At 40.7% G+C, this 18,361-nt stretch overlaps 1 protein-coding gene and 1 long non-coding RNA gene across 4 annotated transcripts in view; both read left to right on the top strand.

The window, feature by feature from the left end:
• Positions 1-18,361, top strand: part of LOC112254629 (6-phosphofructo-2-kinase/fructose-2,6-bisphosphatase 4-like) — a 49,184-nt gene that overhangs the window by 7,176 nt on the left and 23,647 nt on the right. The window contains exons 2-3 of one of the 3 annotated variants that reach the window (XM_042324484.1): positions 15,033-15,096; positions 15,192-15,394. The exons of 1 other annotated variant lie outside the window; for it this stretch is intronic. In XM_042324484.1, the coding sequence (XP_042180418.1) occupies positions 15,214-15,394 (181 nt within the window). In that variant the 5' untranslated portion in view covers positions 15,033-15,096; positions 15,192-15,213. The remainder of the gene's footprint in view (positions 1-15,032; positions 15,097-15,191; positions 15,395-18,361) is intronic. One more of the 3 variants, XM_042324483.1, reaches the window with a different exon arrangement.
• LOC112254630 lies at positions 2,923-7,504 on the top strand. The gene is made up of 4 exons (XR_002954174.2): positions 2,923-4,220; positions 4,416-4,580; positions 5,020-5,089; positions 7,071-7,504. It is a non-coding gene; the product is annotated as an uncharacterized LOC112254630 (long non-coding RNA).

Raw genomic sequence — 18,361 nt, 5'->3', positions numbered from 1 at the left:
AATTTCTATCCCTGTCTCAGACACTAAATAGCCTAGCTACTGAGGTCAGAGTGACCGAGAGGCTGTTTACCCCCTCATCCCAGAGTGTTTTGAGGTTATGTGAGTGTGTATGTTAAAATAGTTAGGGGTCCACCTGTTTCTATGTCAGGTATATACAAAAAGGTGATTTGGAGGTGTGCTGTGGTAAGCAGAGGACTGAATTGGTAGGATCAGGCCAGTAATGTGTTCACTGTGACTGTATGCCACAGGGAATATTCATCTCTCTGGGCTGCTGCTCTGCCAACAACGGAGCCTCCAGGTCTATAAATGCTTGTAATCTCCCTTTCTATCCTTTTTCTTTCTTGACTCATCACTTGCTTCCTTTTTTTCTCCCTTATCCTCATTCTCTGCCTCTCTCTATCTGTGTGAAAGTTCAACCCACACTCAGAATCCCATTAAAGGCTCCAGGGAGGGATTTGTCTACTAGTGTATGTGTGTGTGTGTTCATTCATGTTCATGAATCAGTGTTTGTGTGTGTGTGTAGGTCACAGGGCTCAGCCTTTTTATCCCCATCCAGATAAGAATGCTTGGCTTCCTAAATAGCATAGCATACATTGCATAATGAACAAAGAGTAAGAGTAGCATGCATTGAATGTATTTTATTACTAACATGCAAAAATATGTCCTTAGGCCCATTTCATCATCGATAAAGGCTTATTTCATTTTCTCATTGATACTATTCTAATGAAAGCAGGACCTTGAGGTAATTGTTTTGACTATTCCATGAATCGATATTAGTTAGGTCAGAGAGAGGCTGATGAAATTGGTTGTATGGGTGTGTTTTTGGTTTGTGTTAAGGCTTGCAATGCAGAGCTGTGTTCATTGGCGTAGCACAGTTTTGCAATGCCAGCAGGCAAGATTCGAGTAAGCCCCCCCCAAAAAGATATGTTTGTTTTAGGAATTGTAATTTAAAAAAATTGCCATGGGGTTGAGAGGAAATGTTGCTGTTTTTAAAGCAAATTTCCTGCAATTAAACAGATTTTGCCATGGGGCAGATTAAAAACGTGCTTTTTTTAAGAGCTAATCTCATGCTATACACATTTTGCCATGAGGTTGAAAGAAAATGTTGCAGTTTTAAAGCAAATTTCCTATAATTCTAAACATTTTACTATGGCTTATGATGTGTTCATATGCTATCTGAGTGGGTCCATAAAGCTTGTGGGTCCCCCCGGTTCACGGTGTGCTTTCTACGCCACTGTCTGTGTTCTATTGTTAGGGCTAAGGAAAAACTCCTCGTCCTACTACAGAGTAGAACCAACCATTGCAGTGAAATGAAGACTGATTAATGCTAGTATGACCCTCCATAAATTCTCATTGCAATGCCAGCCCATTACCTCATCCCATTTTAGATGGAGGAGAGTTGATGAGGTGAGTGGTGGTTGTTGTGACAGAGTAATAAGTAATTGATATTTCACAAGGAGCAGAAAGAGCTTGACTTTAAAAGCAGAGTCTGTTCTGTCTGTGGGGTGGTTGGATCATCTCTAAAAGCTTGGATTGTGGAAAGTAACTTTACATTGGGACATGGCGTCTGTGTTGATGCAGCCCACTGTGCATAATAAATACTCATCTAGTTTCCTTGATCATCACACATTCTTTTTGTAACTTGTTTCTAAAATGATGAGTATTGCTTCCTAGTTCCTGCATGTGATATGGCTCTCCTACATTAGACCTTTAAGAAGGTCTCATGGTTATTCCAGAACTACCCTTGATCCGGCTGGTTTGGCAAGTCTGTGATGTGTTGTGTTAATAGGCAAATACCTTAAGAACAAATTCTTATTTTCAATGATGGCCTAGGAACAGTGGGTTAACTGCCTTGTTCAGGGGCAGAACAACAGATTTTTTTTTACCTTGACAGCTCAGGGATTCAATCTCGCAACCTTTCTGTTACAAGTCCAATGCTCTAACCACTAGGCTACCTGCCGCCCCGCACTAGCATTTCTTCTCCATGGTGAGTGGATTTACTTCCCATCCTGATGTCTTCTAGAATGCAAACACATTCTGAACGTTCTAGTTGGTCCCAGAAACTGATGGGTTGGACCAGACCCGGTCAATATGATGACGTTATCAACTTTCGTACAATGACCCTCGTTTTTACATTAGCACGACTCTAGGATGGCAGTTTCAGACAATGTCGTCAGGCAAGCATTAACTCCGTCATATTTTCTCATCCTCCTAAAACCATGAATGCTCTCTCTCACCCAGAGAAAAAAGGAAGTTAGGTAATGATGCTTCCAAATGAAAAACATAGAATGAACATGCAACAGGGCCAGGCATTGTCTGTAAGTAACTACCTCAAGTCCAGGGACTTTGTGTGTGTCAGTGAGAGTAAAATGATTAGGCCTACCAGTAAGTGTGTACAGCAGGTGTCTACCTATTGGCTGATGAGATTAGTCCTGCTGACTTATTGACTAGTCTGGGATTGGGACATCTTTGACCATGCTGTCACTGTCACCCTAATATAGGCAAGGGGTGAAGAGGGTCAGTTGAGCACTCCTCAGTTTAGCATAGACTAAGATTTTCCGTGTGTGTAGGTCGTCATAGGTTTTTTTGTTGTTGTTGTTGTTGAATTTTTTTACCCCTTTTTCTCCCCAATTTCGTGGTATCCAATTGTTTAGTAGCTACTATCTTGTCTCATCGCTACAACTCCCGTACGGCTCTGGAGAGATGAAAGTTGAAAGTCATGCGTCCTCCGATACACAACCCAACCAGCCGTACTGCTTCTTAACACAGCGCGCATCCAACCCGGAAGCCAGCCGCACCAATGTGTACACCGCGCACCTGGCAACCTTGGTTAGCGCGCAGAGGAGTCACTGGTGCGCGATGAGACAAGGACATCCCTACCGACCAAGCCCTCCCTAACCCGAACGCGCTAGGCCAATTGTGCGTCGCCCCACGGACCTCCCGGTCGCGGCCGGTTACAACAGAGCCTGGGCGTGAACCCAGGGACTCTGATGGCACAGCTGGCGCTGCAGTACAGCGCCCTTAACCACTGCACCACCCAGGAGGCCCAGGTCGTCATAGGTTGACAAGGTCACCACCATATAGACATTCATTTTATTAAGGGGCAGAAAACGGAGCTGATTGTGGACTACAGGAAACGGAGGGCCGAGCACGCCCCCATCCACATTGACAGGGCTGTAGCGGAGAGGGTCGAGAGCTTCAAGTTCCTTGGTGTCTACATCACTAAGGAATAACATGGTCCACACACAGCAACAGAGTCATGCAGGCACAACAACGCCTTCCCCCATTCAGGAGGCTGTCATGCCAAATAGTGTCCCACAGCCAAATAGTGTCCCACAGCCAAAAAGTCAGGGTAAATGCGATCATTGTTATAGGTTATTTACACTATTTATGATATTTTTTTATCTTTAAATCTCAGATTATTATTGGATAAAGTACAAAACATGCTCCATACATGGTCATTGATGTTTACTTGCATGCAAAACTTGATTTAGCTAGCATGAGCATGCTGCAAGCAAGCATGGATACTGCAAATGATGGATGCAAACACTACTGTGAGGTAAGACCACTTTTCCAAATCTCTTTATTTAGCTAGCTAGCTAAGCTTTGTATTGCATTATTTGTCTTTGTAATTCAGTTGATTTAGATAGCTATCTCTTATACAGAGTAGCATATGAAAAGTGCTATATCATCTGTAAAATTTGGGATAAAGGTGAACTGCATAAATTAATCTTCTGGTCATCATGAGTGATCAGATTGTACCTGGGTCTACCATTAGAGAGGCTGGTTTCAGACTATGATCTATAAGTAGATCATTAGAAACCCTGTTGCAGTGAGGTTATTTTATCAATAACTGTACCCATTGTATATCAATGTATGTGTGTAAATTAATTGATTTCTTGCTGAATTACTACATTCATAATAGGTCATTTATCCTTTGTTTTTCTTGTTCCATACCAGGCTGCCATGGTGCGGGCCTCTCAAACAACTTCCTCCCAGCAACAACAGAAATGCGAGCCAAGCTTTCAAAAATAACATCAGGAGGCAAGAGAAATAGATATTTTACATGTTTACATTGCACAATTTATATATTTTTTAAAATAGCATAATGTCTCAATTACAAACAGTATGTTGCCCTTGTTTTTTTAAAAGCGCCATTCCTCTGGAATCCCTACTATCACTGCAGCGAGTGAAACTTCAACCATGTCAGTCAGTAAACAGTGAGTGACAAACAAACGGGGAACATCTCAATAGTCCAAATGACTCTCTCCCTGTCTTCTTAATCTGCACTAATGAATAATATCTGGACGATGTAAAACCTATCATCTCTCCCTTCTGTTTTTGAATCTTTCTACCTCCTGATTCTGCCTCTACCTTTTCCTCATCCTGTAACTGGTTCTCTCCTCTTCCTCCAGACAAAATCCTGCGTCTAGTGACGTTCATTTGCCAACAAACTGCCCACTCGACTTGACTCGACGCCAACCCCTCCTCCCTCCTATGTCTGACCACTGGCTGCTTTCTCTCCAACTTTGACTACCAGTCGTACCCCCCCCTCAAAAAAATGAACACTTCTCCGACAGGTATCCTTTCTTTCTTTTTTATCTTGATATACAAACTGTCAGTCGGATAGCACTGAATAAATCAGATTAAGCCGTTAACTAAACGTACAATTCATTGTGCTATATCTTGAATATTATTTAGCCCAGCTTCTAGACCAATATTTTGTATCTCGGTCATGATACATGTATCTAGTCTTGTTGCGGGCATGAATGAGATGCGCGCTCTTCGTTATTTATCTTCCCTATTGAACATACTATTCTCCGTCTTAAATTGTATTGTTTATTTAGATATTAGAGTACCTGAGAATGAATTATAAACATTGTTTGACTTGTTTGTCGTAGTTATCCCGCTAGTGGTTCATGCGCCCTAAGAGGTTTTAAGGGGAGTGTTAGTATCTAACAATTGGATTTAATTATTTCCAGGCCACCTCGGTGACTCAAACAATGCATTTATTTTCAGAACCGTCCACTGACCATGGATTTACCCTTCAACATGGTAAAAGAGAAGCAAAACGGGGACAGACAGGTCGGTAAGTAGGTCACACGGTGGACTTGTACGAAAGGTTGCCTCTCTCGAGCTGTTCTCATTCTAGGTGTGACACATCATTCCTTTTAGTAAACAAATGCACATGGTTTTGTTTGGTTATTACTGCAGTGTGTTTGAAACGTGTATTTCGGTTAGAAGGGAATTTTTACACTGTGTATTATATGCATACCATTTTGAGTATTATAGCACGTAACTGTGTTTTTTCCGTGTATTTTGCCTGATAAGATGGTTAGTAATTATTAGTTGGTCAACCCGAAGATGGCGCCGGAGCATGTTACATTGGAAATTGAATTAGGTCCCACCGTTTCAGGGGTCCTTAAAGGAATTAGTCATATTCCATCCATTCAGTCATTTTTAATGTCCTAGTCGTTAATGTGTTACTACTGCCACCTAGTGGTGCTTTAGTTTAAGCCCTTTATATGTAGTAACATGGTTAAAGTGATGCCTTTTTTATAGTTTATATTATAAGTGGTGTCATATGTCATTGTATTTATATGTACAGTACCAGTCAAATGTTTGGACACACCAACTCATAAGCACAAATCAGATGGCATATCGCTGCAGAATGCTGTGGTAGCCATTGCTGGTTAAGTGTGCCTTGAATTCTAAATAAATCACAGACAGTGTCACCAGCAAAGCACCTTCTCCTCCATGCTTCACGTTGGGAGCCAAATATGCGGAGGTCATCTGTTAACCTACTCTGCGTCTCACAAAGACCATTTGGACTCATTAGACCAAAGGGCAGATATCCACCGGCCTAATGTCCATTGCTTGTGTTTCTTGGCCAAAGCAAGACTCTTCTTCTTATTGGTGTCCTTTAGTGGTGGTTTCCCTTGCAGCAATTCGACCATGAACGCCTGATTCACACAGTCTCCTCTGAACAGCTATGTTGAGATGTGTCTGTTACTTGAACTCTGTGAAGCATTTATTTGGGCTGGTAACTCTGAGGCTGGTACCACTAATGAACTTATCCTCTGCTGCAGAGGCAACTCTGGGTCTTCCTTTCCTGTGGCGGTCCTCATTTGAGCTGTTTTTGCAATAATATGGACTTGGTATTTTACCAAATAGGGCTATCTTCTGTATACCTCCCCTACCAACACAACTGATTTGCTCAAACGCATTAAGAATGAAAGAAATTCCACAAAATAATTTAAGGCACACCTTTTAATTGAAATGCATTCCAGGTGACTGCCTCATGAAGCTGGTTGAGAGAATGCCAAGAGTGTGCAAAGCTGTCATCAAGGCAAAGGATGGCTACTTTGAAGAATCTCAAATATAAAATATATTTTGATTTTATTAACACTTTTTGGTTACTACATGATTCTATATGTGTTATTTCATAGTTTTGATGTCTTCACTATTATTCCACAATGTAGAAAATAGTAAAAATAAACTATTGAATGAGTAGGTGTGTCCAAACTTTTGACTGGTACTGTATGTTATCCTGATATTAATGGCACTTTGTATTTTGCTCTCTCCTTGAGAATCCACACATTCGCTCTTCCACACCCTTAGGTATGTGTCAATGGTACATGCGGTAGCCTTCTTAGTGATCATCCCATAGCTCTACATACTCTGCCTGTTGTAAATTACTTGGAGGAATAACAGTATACAAGTTAACCGTTCACTGTGCCTTGCCGTCATTGCTTTCTGACTGATGCCTGGAGGCAAACACGCTCAAACACGCTCAACCAAACCAGCAACCTAAGAATAATAGTCCTTTAGCCCTTATAGGTGAGGAACCTCAGACATTTTCCTCCAATCTGTTTTAAAAATGAGGCAAAGGAAGAGGACATGAGGAATCCCAAATCAAAACCTAGCCCTTACACCCTATGCACTTGTGTTGGTGTAAGCAATATGGGGACAATTCAACCAGGCCTGGATCTACCTGTAACCTGTGTGTGTTTTCTTTCTGCATCCTTCTGTGCCTCTCTTTCCCTTTTTAATCTGCTCCTGTTCTTCAGGATCTAGGGGTTCTGGGACGCATACCGTATCCCTTCCCCAGACCTTGATCCACCTGATGTCCTCCATGATCAACCACCCTCCAAGATCCCACTTTTCATGACATTATCTACAGCTACTGTTAATGTCATGTGGTTTGATAGAATCTGCTTAGGGACCTGTGCATGACATATCATCCTAGGCACAGTGAGATAAGCTACAGGGAAAGTGACCAGCAGAACCACTTGTAGCATCCACAGCTTCTCTATCCCACACATCAGAATTGAGATAAAGGATTTAAAAAATCACTTTACTTATATGTACTTGTAATTCATACTTCTGTTTTCTCAACTAAATTTTATTGTTTGTGTTGATGTTTGCCTATACTCATGTATTTCAGTCTATAACTGCCATGTGGGTATATTAAATAAAATCAAGTTCATTACACACCTGTACCACTATTATTATTATTATTTTTTAAATAATTCAATCTTCAATATTGCCCCTTTTTTCCCCCACATGCTGTTAATTTAATTATTTGTTGTAATTCCCTTTTTGATATTCGTGAGTTCAACATTATTCAACTGTCCTGTATTATATTCAACCACAAGTGTACTGCTGTATTACTGAGCTATGCCATGTGATGGAGGTAGGGAAAAATAATCATAATAGGACTAATGGCATACTTTATTAAGACAAGGGAAGCTCAAAATATGCCAGTCAGAGGAGCCAGTGTATGACTTTAACTGATTTTCACATTAATGAAGTGTTAATAGCTTCATGGGAGCTCACTTTGCGATCTGAAAGGTAAATGAATATGCAGTTTACACGTTTTCTTTGATATTTCTAAAACCAAGAACATGACTTTGTTGTTGAAATGTTACGGAGCACAAAGTAGATCAAAGTAATGTTTTCATCTTAATCAATGAAGTTGTCATGGAAATAAGCTTTGTTTACATAGCAGGGATTAAAATAATGGAATTTTGGCTGTAATGAGGTCCAAAATTTGACGCATTATCTTATCAAACTGTTGATATAGCGGGGGGGCTTTTTGGCAGGTGGACACTTTGGTATGACATGCCCTCAGATTCTCAAAAAGTTCCACAGCTGCACAATTGAGAGTATCTTGACTGGCTGCATCACCGCTTGGTAAGGCAACTGCTTGGCATCTGACCACAAGGTGCTACAGAGGGTAGTGCGTACAGCCCAGTACATCACTGGGGCCGAGCTCCCTGCCATCCAGACCTCTATACCAGGCGGTATCAGAGGAAGGCCCTAAACATTGTCAGACTCCAGCCAACCAAGTCAAACTGTTCTTTCTGCTACCTGTGGTGGAATTATTGTAATCAAAAGGAGACTTAAGATTCCTTCAAAACAATCAAACTTTATTATTGAATTAGTGCAGTAATGGAGTTGGTCGGTAATCACCCCTGGAGGTGATCACTGAGAACTCAACAAGCTGGTTTACTGCAGTAATGGAGTTGGTCGGTAATCACCCCTGGAGGTGATCACTGAGAACTCAACAAGCTGGTTTACTGCAGTAATGGAGTTGGTCGGTAATCACCCCTGGAGGTGATCACTGAGAACTCAACAAGCTGGTTTGAGCCACAGCATTTTATAGCAAAGTCCATCCTCCTTCTGTCTACATAACACACAACAGATTTATGGAATGGGTCACAAGGTTAAGATTTGTATGAAAGATAATTATAATTCACAGCAGACAGTATCTGCTTCATTGTGTTTTCATCATAGAGACCAGTGTCTGGCCCCCCAACGCCATACTGGAGCCATGTCTCCCTAGTACCGTATAGAAGAGAAACATTAACTCATGCTCTCGAATGCAGTATCCCCAAACACATACATCTCCTGTCAGTGTTATCTCCCAGAGGCCCACTTTCAGTTCACACAGACAATAGAGAGTTAAAAGAACCCTCTATTCTGTTGCATAATCTAACCATTTGATGCAATTAAAGTATTATAACCAGCTTTTAACTTCCACCATAATCCCCCATTTTTGAGAATTCTCTCAATTTTAAAAGAAAATTTACAAGATTTAAGAACATTATCTCACGTAGAAAATGCATACATTCTTCATAAAACAAGAAGCATAAAAGCAATAACTCATTGCATGGGTTCCTGCACGTGACCAACTGCTATAGCACTGGCTCAGCCTGCTTCCAAGAAACTTAGTGATGTCTCCCATTTCAACCTCCAACACATTTTCTAAGCATTCTAGCAACTTGTCTGTGGAGGTCATGATACAGTCACCTGCACGAACCCATGAAGAAAAACAGAAGATGCATACAGTTTGAGATTCAAAGCTATATCTTCATAGACTGTGAAAAGCACATATTTAATGCATAATGCAATGCAACAATTTAATAAAAGCAGCTTTAGTTATCACACTCCAATAGATCAGGATGATGGAAATAACTATTTCCTCTTTACAGTTCAAAGTGGATGGCCCATGATAATGTCCCAATTTCAAAGTCTCACCTGAGCCGCCATCACCTTTACCACCCATTATGTCTTGTCCGTTTGTCTACCAGTGTACCAGCAACATAAGAGAAGTTTGGAACAGATTTCTACCCATGCTCACTCCATGTGGACTCCGGTTACAATCCTCAGAGAAAAGACATGAGAAAAGCAGTTGATCGCTCCGATCGGATGCTGTACACCGGTTGCTGGCTCAGGACTCTCAATAGAAGTGGTGGGGACAGGGTTGTATTGAACGCCTTTGTCGCTCTTCTTCAGCCAGTTAGAGGGGGTTTTGAGGTACACGCACTGTTCGGTCCAATTATCTCTTCCATGCATTAAGACACCGACTGAGTTCTCTCTCATGATAATCTCGAGAGGACCGATCAGAACAACAGTTCAGCTCAATTTTGATTCAGGAAATCCAGACAAGCATTAACTATATAAATTATTACTTTTACTAATTATACTTAATACCAATGGATTAATACTAAAATGTGTCAAAGAGAATAACGACACATTCTATTTAAAAAAAAAAACTTTTTTTCAATTTGGCTTATACTCCTCATCACACTGTCAACTTCAGCGCAGAGCCACAGGATCAGAATGTTAGACCTATAAACCATCGGGAGAAATCCCAACAATCCAGCAGACCTAATATGGTGAGGTTTGTATCAAAACAGAACAGACAACACAAAATTACACTTCTTCACATATCACTCTATACACTCCTACGTATCACTCAAGGTGTGTAAACTTCAATCCAAAACCTCAGAGGACTTACCTCTCCCATTTTGACACATAACTCCCCATGTGTAAATTTAATTCATTAATTAATTAAAAAACACTACTACTGGTCAAAAAATAAAATAATTGCAAGTAACAAAATCAAATTCAAATCACTACCCTTAAGAACTCCATAAAGAAAAATAATTGTACCCATACGGTCATAGGAAAATAGACTTAAGGCAGCCTACCCTTAGTCAAAGGCAACGCCCTCTCCTTCACATTGGTCCAAATCACAAATATTTTGCTAAGAACTATAATGTTCATAATTATCAATAATACAAATGACCTTCAAATCAGTTTTACAAATGACAAATTCATTATCCAAATGGCTTTCCAGTGAGGGTGATCAAACCACACTGGAAAGTCAGGACAGAGGTCAAAGGTCATACAAACCCTTCAAATAAGTGTTTAGACATCTAAATCTAATGAAAAACAGTCAAACATTTCATACAAGTCGTATCCCAGGTTTCCAGTACATTTTTTAATCAAAATAACGAATCTGTTTAATTAAAACTCTAAGACAGATGGGAAAACTCACTAAACCCAAAGGAAATAGAACACATAAATCAAACAGTATTTTTAATACACCAACAAATAGTCATAACAAGTGTGTGGGTGGGTGTATTTGCCAACCTTAAAGTAAAAACAAACAACAAACATTTGGTAATTTATGGCCTCATTCTCACTCACTGCTCTCATCAAGACCATAGCCCCGGGAAACATTTCAAAGAGTGACCATGAAACTAGAGGTTGACCGATTATGATTTTTCAATGCCGATACTGATTAATCGGCCTATTTATCTATTTAATATATATATTTGTGAATAAATGACAATTACAACAATACTAAATGAACACTTTTAACTTAATATAATACATCAAAATCAATTTAATCTCAAATAAATAATGAAACATGTCAATTTGGTTTAAATAACGCAAAAAAAAAGTGTTGGTGAAGAAAGTAAAAGTGCAATATGTGCCATGTAAAAATGTGTGCCATGTAAAATATGTGCCATGTAAAAAAGGTAACGTTTAAGTTCCTTGCTCAGAACATGAGAACATATGAAAGCTGGTGGTTCCGTTTAACATGAGTCTTCAATATTCCCAGGTAAGAAGGTTTAGGTTGTAGTTATTATAGGAATTATAGGACTATTTCTCTCTACCATTTGTATTTCATATACCTTATGACTATTGAATGTTCTTATGGGCACTATAGTATTGCCAGCCTAATCTCAGGAGTTGATAGGCTTGAAGTCATAAACAGCGCAATGCTTGAAGCGCAGCGAAGAGCTGCTGGCAAATGCAGGAAAGTGCTGTTTGAATTAATGCTTACGAGCCTGCTGCTGCCTACCACCGCTCAGTCAGACTGCTCTATCAAATATCAAATCATAGACTTAATTATAATATAATAAACACAGAAATACGAGCCTTAGGTCATTAATATGGCCAAATCCGGAAACTATTATTTCGAAAACAAAACATTCATTCTTTCAATGAAATACAGAACCTTTACGTATTCTATCTAACAGGTGGCATCCCTAAGTCTAAATATTGCTGTTACATTGCACAACCTTCAGTGTTATGTCATAATTATGTACAATTCTGGCAAATTAATTACGGTCTTTGTTAGGAAGAAATGGTCTTCACACAGTTCGCAACGAGCCAAGCGGCCCAAACTGCTGCATATACCCTGACTCTGCTTGCACAGAACGCAAGAGAAGTGACAATTTCCCTAGTTAAAATAAATTCATGTTAGCAGGCAATATTAACTAAATATGTAGGTTTAAAAATATATACTTGTGTATTGATTTTAAAGAAAGGCATTGATGTTTATGGTTTGGTACACATTGGTGCAACGACTGAGCTTTTTTCACGGATGCGCTTGTTATATCATCACCCATTTGGTGAAGTAGGCTGTGATTCAATGATAAATTAACAGGCACCGCATCGATTATATGCAACGCAGGATAAACTAGTAATATCATCAACCATGTGTAGTTGACTTGTGATTATGTTAAGATTGATAGTTTTTTATAAGATAAGTTTAATGCTAGCTAGCAACTTACCTTGGCTCCTTGCTGCACTCACGTAACAGGTAGTCAGCCTGCCACGCAGTCTCCTCATTGAGTGCAATGTAATCGGCCATAACCGGTGTCCAAAAATGCCGATTACCGATTGTTATGAAAACTTGAAAATCGTCCCTAATTAGTCGGCCATTCCGATTAATCGGTCGACCTCTACACGAAACTCCCATTTTCCCGGAAAAACAACATTTTGTTAGCCTTCACTCTACTACACCATTTCAGCAACCCAAAAGTTTAAACTACAAACAAAACATGATAATAATGATAGGTCCACTGTACTCCTTCAGATCATTCATCGTTTGTTTTAATCTACCTCAATGTTTATGTGCTCTTAATTTAGCATATGCTACCCTTGGACACTGCAACATGTATCTCGCCACCAAGTCAACAATTCACTCCCATATTATATGACTGGTCTCTCTTTTCCATAACCATGTCAAATTATCCTGGTATCATTACTAGACCAATGTCCAACAACATTTGTGATAGCTGTTTCGCCTTAGACTGTTCCTGTTACCCATCTAAATGTAGTACTTTTTTTCTGTTGCAAATGTGGTACATTTCTCAGCATAAGGAATCAGAGATATTGGATCCCAGGCATTTAATAAAAAGTTGTTTGAGACGCGATCTCCTATGTCTCCCTGAACATGCATACTGTAGGGGACTTCCATTAGTCCCGGAAGGAAGAATCCTACTCAAAACACTCAGATACTACAGTGTTTCATTAAGTGAAATCGACACCTAAAACAATAAACAAACCCGTAACCCCTTTCCAGTAATCTAATAATTTCAACCTGTCACATTAACAGTAAAAATATGAATCTTAGTAAAAATATTAATCTGTTGTTTAAAATCTAGAGCTTTCAAAAAGTTGGTGCTGTCTCATCAGCGTAATAGTCAAAACTAAATGTTGCCCACTCTTAGCGATGATCAAATCAAATTTTATTTGTCGCATACACATGGTTAGCAGATGTTAATGCAAGTGTAGCGAAATGCTTGTGCTTCTAGTTTCTGACAATGCAGTAATAACCAACGAGTAATTTAACCTAACAATTCCACAACTACTACCTTATACACACAAGTGTAAAGGGATGAAGAACATGTACATAAAAATATATGAATGAGTGATGGTACAGGACGGCATAGGCTAGATGCAGTAGATGGTATCGAGTACAGTATATACATATGAGATGAGTAATGTAGGGTATGTAAACATTATATTTACATTGTTTAAAGTGGCTAGTGATACATTTTTTACATGTATGGCAGCAGCCACTCAATGTTAGTGGTGGCTGTTTAACAGTCTGATGGCCTTGAGATAGAAGCTGTTTTTCAGTCTCTCGGTCCCTGCTTTGATGCACCTGTACTGGCCTCGCGTTCTGGATGATAGCGGGGTGAAGAGGCAGTATCTCGGGTAGTTGTTATCCTTGATGATTTTTATGGCGTTCCTGTGACATAGTTTTCCCCCGGTGATGCGTTGTGCAGACCTCACTACCCTCTGGAGAGCCTTGCAGTTGAGGGCAGTGCAGTTGCCGTACCAGGCGGTGATACAGCCCCACAGGATGCTCTCGATTGTGTCATCTTCATGATGAGCTTGGAGGGTTCTATGGTGTTGAATGCTGAACTGTAGTCAATGAACAGCATTCTTACATAGGTATTCCTCTTGTCCAGATGGGATAGGGCAGTGTGCGGTGTGATAGCAATTGATTTGTCTGTGGACCTGTTGGAGCGGTATGCAAACTGAAGTGGGTCTAGGGTGGCAGGTAAGGTGGAGGTGATATGGTCCTTGACAAGTCTCTCAAAGCACTTCATGATGACAGAAGTGAGTGCTATGGGGTGATAGTCATTTAGTTCTGTTATATTTGGGGCCAATGGAGAAGGAGGTGGGAGGCCCGCAGTCCTTGGTAGCGGGCCACGTTAGTGGCACTGTATTATCCTCAAAGTGGGCAAAGAAGGTGTTTAGCTTGTCTGGAAGCAAGACATCGGTGTCCGCGACGTGGTTGGTTTTCTTTTTGTAGTCCGTAATTACCTGTAGACCCTGCCACATATGTTTTGTGTCTGGGCCGTTGAATTGCAACTCCATTTTGTCCCTATACTAACATTTAGCTTGTTTGATTGCCTTGCGGAGGGAATAACTACACTGTTTATATTCGGCCATATTCCCCGACCTCTTTCCATGGTTGAATGTGGTGGTTTGCTCTTTCAGTTGTGCGTGTATTCCGCCATCTATCCACGGTTTCTGGTTGTGGTAGGTTTTAATAGTCACAGTGGGTACAACATCTTCTGTGCACTTCCTAATAAACTCACCGAGTCAGCGTATAAATCAATGTTATTGTCTGAGGCTTCCTGAAACATTTTCCAGTCCAAGTGATCAAAACAATCATGAAGCATGGATTCCGATTGGTCAGACCAGCGTTGAATGGTTGTAGTCACGGCTACATCCTGTTTCAGTTTCTGCCTATAGGATGGTATGAGCAAGATTAAGTCGTGGTCGGATATACACGGCTGTGACTCGGCATTTGATTGTAAGGAATTCTAGATCGGGTGAACAAAAGGATTTGAGTTCCTATATGTTGTTATTGTTAAACCATGAGTCGTTAATCATGAGGCATTCACCCCCGCCCTTCTTCTTACCAGAGAGATGACGGCGCTACGCATGAAGAAACACGGTGGCTATACCATCTCTGACAACGTATCCCGAGTGAGCCATGTTTCCGTGAAACAGAGAATGTTACAATATCTGATGTTTCTCTGGAATGCTAATCATGCCCTAATTTCATCTACCTTGTTGTCTAGAGACTGGACATTGGCGACAAATATGCTCGGAAGCGGTGAACGGTGTGCTCGCTTTCTAAGTCTGACCAGGAGGCTGCTCCGTCTGCTCTCCTGCGGCGATGACGTTGTTTTGGTTCAGCCTCTGGAATTAGATCCAATGTCCAGGGTGGAGGTCCAAACAAAGGATCCGCTTCGGGAAAGACGTATTCCTGGTCATAATGTTGGTAAGTTGATGTCGCTCTGAAATCCAATCGTTCTTCCCAGCTTTATGTAATAACACTTAAGATTTTCTGGGCTAACAATGTAAGAAATAATACAAAAACAAATTACTGCATAGTTTCCTAAGGACTAGAAGCGAGTCAACCATCTTTGTGTTGATCATAGCATTTGTAGTTTGAAAGCTATGATCACACAACACAATGCCACAGATGTATCAAGTTTTGAGGGAGCCTGCAATTGGCATGCTGACTGCAGAAATGTTCCACCAGAGCTTTTGCCAGAGAATTTAATTTTAATTTCTCTACCATAAGTCACCTCCACTGTCGTTTTGGAGAATTTGGCAGTACATCAAACCTGCCTCCTAACCGAAAACCATGTGTAACCACACCAGTCCAGGACCTCCACATCTGTCTTCTTCACCTGCAGGATCGTCTGAGACCAGCCACCCAGACAGCTGTTGAAACTGAGGAGTATTTCTGACCCCTTTTGTGGGGGAAAACTTTTTTGATTGGCTGGACCTGGCTCCCAAGTGCACCCCTGCCTAGTCATCTGAAATCCATAGATTTACAGTTCATATAAGGAAATCAGTCAATTGAAATAAATAAATTAGACCGTAATCTATGGATTTCACATGACAGGGAATACAGATATGCATCTCTTGGTCTCAGATACCTTAAAAAAAGAGAGGCGTGGATCACAAACCAATCAGTATTTAGTGTGACCACCGTTTGCCTCATACAGCGTGACACATCACCTTTGCATAGAGTTGATCAGGCTGTTGATGGTGGCCTGTGCAATGTTGTCCCACTCTTCTTCAATGGCTGTGAGAAGTAGCTGGATATTGGCAGGAACTAGACATATATTTAATATTTATGGTAGTAGATGCGAGGCGCACCGGTTTGAGTGTGTCAAGAACTGCATCGCTGCTGGGTTTTTCAAGCTCAACAGTTTCCCATGTGTATCAAGAATGGTCCACCACCCAAAGGACATCCAGCCAACTTGACACAACTGTGGGAAGCATTGGAGTTAACATGGGCCAGCATCCTTGTGGAATGCTTTCGACACCTTGTAGAATCCATGCCCTGATTAATTGAGGCTGTTCTGAGGGAAAAAGGGGGTTGCAACTCAATATTAGGAAAGTGTTCTTAATGTTTTGTGTACACAGTGTAAATAATTAAGCAATAAAGCACGAGGAGGTGTGGTATATGGCCAATGTACCATGGCTAAGGGCTGTTCTTATGCGCGACCCAATGCGGATTGCCTGGATACAGCCCTTAGCTGTGGTATATTGGCCATATACCACAAACCTCCGAGGTGCCTTACGCTTCGAACACTCCGACAGCGTCATTGCTTTCACTTTCTGCTACTATTTCTGTCAAGCCGTCTACGCATACAGCATGGTTCATCGTTCAGAAACGTACATTATGTATTTTCCATAAAGTATATGTTAGAGGCAGATAAAGTACATTTTATACCAAGAGCAAACAACACCTTGCATGTGAACACACTGAATGATAAACCATGAGAATGAGAACCACGTTCTTCACGTCACTTTGTTTTGAGCCGACATTGCCGTGGGCTTTGAACGGCGCACCCAGCACACGCCCACGAGACAGCCCCATTTTCAAAACAATCACTTTTCATCCGGTACAATCTCCGCCCACCCGGACCAGCTTAATCGAATCCCCTCTTTGTAATATTTCTGTTGCCTCTTCTACAGGAATAGGCATATAGGTGGTTGAGAGAACATGAGGGCTACATCCCAATTCTCCACCCTTCTCTTAAGGTGTGCACTTGCAAACTCCTCATCATGGAAGTATGCAAGTGCACACTTCGGGAGAAGGCAGAAGAATCGTGACAACTCAGCAACATGACAGTAACTCTGCAACAAGTCCAACTCATTTGAGTAGTTCCTATGAGGAGAAAGGGTGTTACGCACACTGTCTGTTCAGTGTGTCACACAATGTGTCTTTGGGTTGCGCAGTCACTGCCAAATCATTACTTGCAAACATACAGTACACAGTATCTACCTCTGTGCTTGCAACCTCTGCCTCCTATCTATCCAAGTAGTAGTACCTAATATGGGATACTTACTTGTACATGTTCTACATTTGATCATTGCCAGTGGTAGAAAATACTTTAAAGTACTACTTAAGTAATTTTGGGGGGTATCTGTACATTATTTATGGACAACTTTTACTTCACTACATTCCTAAAGAAAATAATGTACTTTTTACTCCATACATTTTCCCTGTCTCCCAAACGTACTTGTTACATGATGAATGCTTAGCAGGACAGGAAAATTATCCAATTCACGCACTTATCAAGAGAACACGTGGTCATCCCTACTGCCTCTGATCTGGCAGGCTCACTAAATACAAATGCATCGTTTGTAAATTATGTTTGAGTGTGCCCGTGGCTTTGCTTAATATAAGGGATTTGAAATTATTTTATTTTTGATACTTAAATATATTTAGAACCAAATACTTTGGCTTTTACTCGAGTAGTATTTTACTGGGTGACTTTCAGTTTTACTCAAGTAACTTTCTATTAAGATAACAATACTTTTACTCAAGTATGACAATTGGGTACTTTCTCCACAACTGAGCATTGCTCAGTGAAGATGATGTCCAGTGTTGTCCACCACTACTCTCCTGTAGCCACATCTGGAACCCACGCCTTCTAAACTGAGTTCTGGATAAGCTCTGTGATCATCACCAAAGCTAAGATGAGTTTTCATTAGTGTAGTTTTTATTTAAGCTTTATTTAAATAGGCAAGTCAGTTAACAAATTCTTATTTACATTGACGGACTAGGAACAGTGGGTTAACTGCCTTGTTCAGGGGCAAAACCACAGATTTTTACCTTGTCAGCTCGGGGATTTGATGTAGCAACCTTTCAATTACTGGACCAACGCTCTAACCACTAGGCTACCTGCCACCCCACTAGTTAGACTACTGGAAATGGCTTTGA

The sequence above is a fragment of the Oncorhynchus tshawytscha genome, linkage group LG07 (genome assembly GCF_018296145.1).
Source record: "Oncorhynchus tshawytscha isolate Ot180627B linkage group LG07, Otsh_v2.0, whole genome shotgun sequence".
NCBI classification, from domain to species: Eukaryota; Metazoa; Chordata; class Actinopteri; order Salmoniformes; family Salmonidae; genus Oncorhynchus; species Oncorhynchus tshawytscha.
This window is presented reverse-complemented; position numbering and strand designations above follow the sequence as displayed.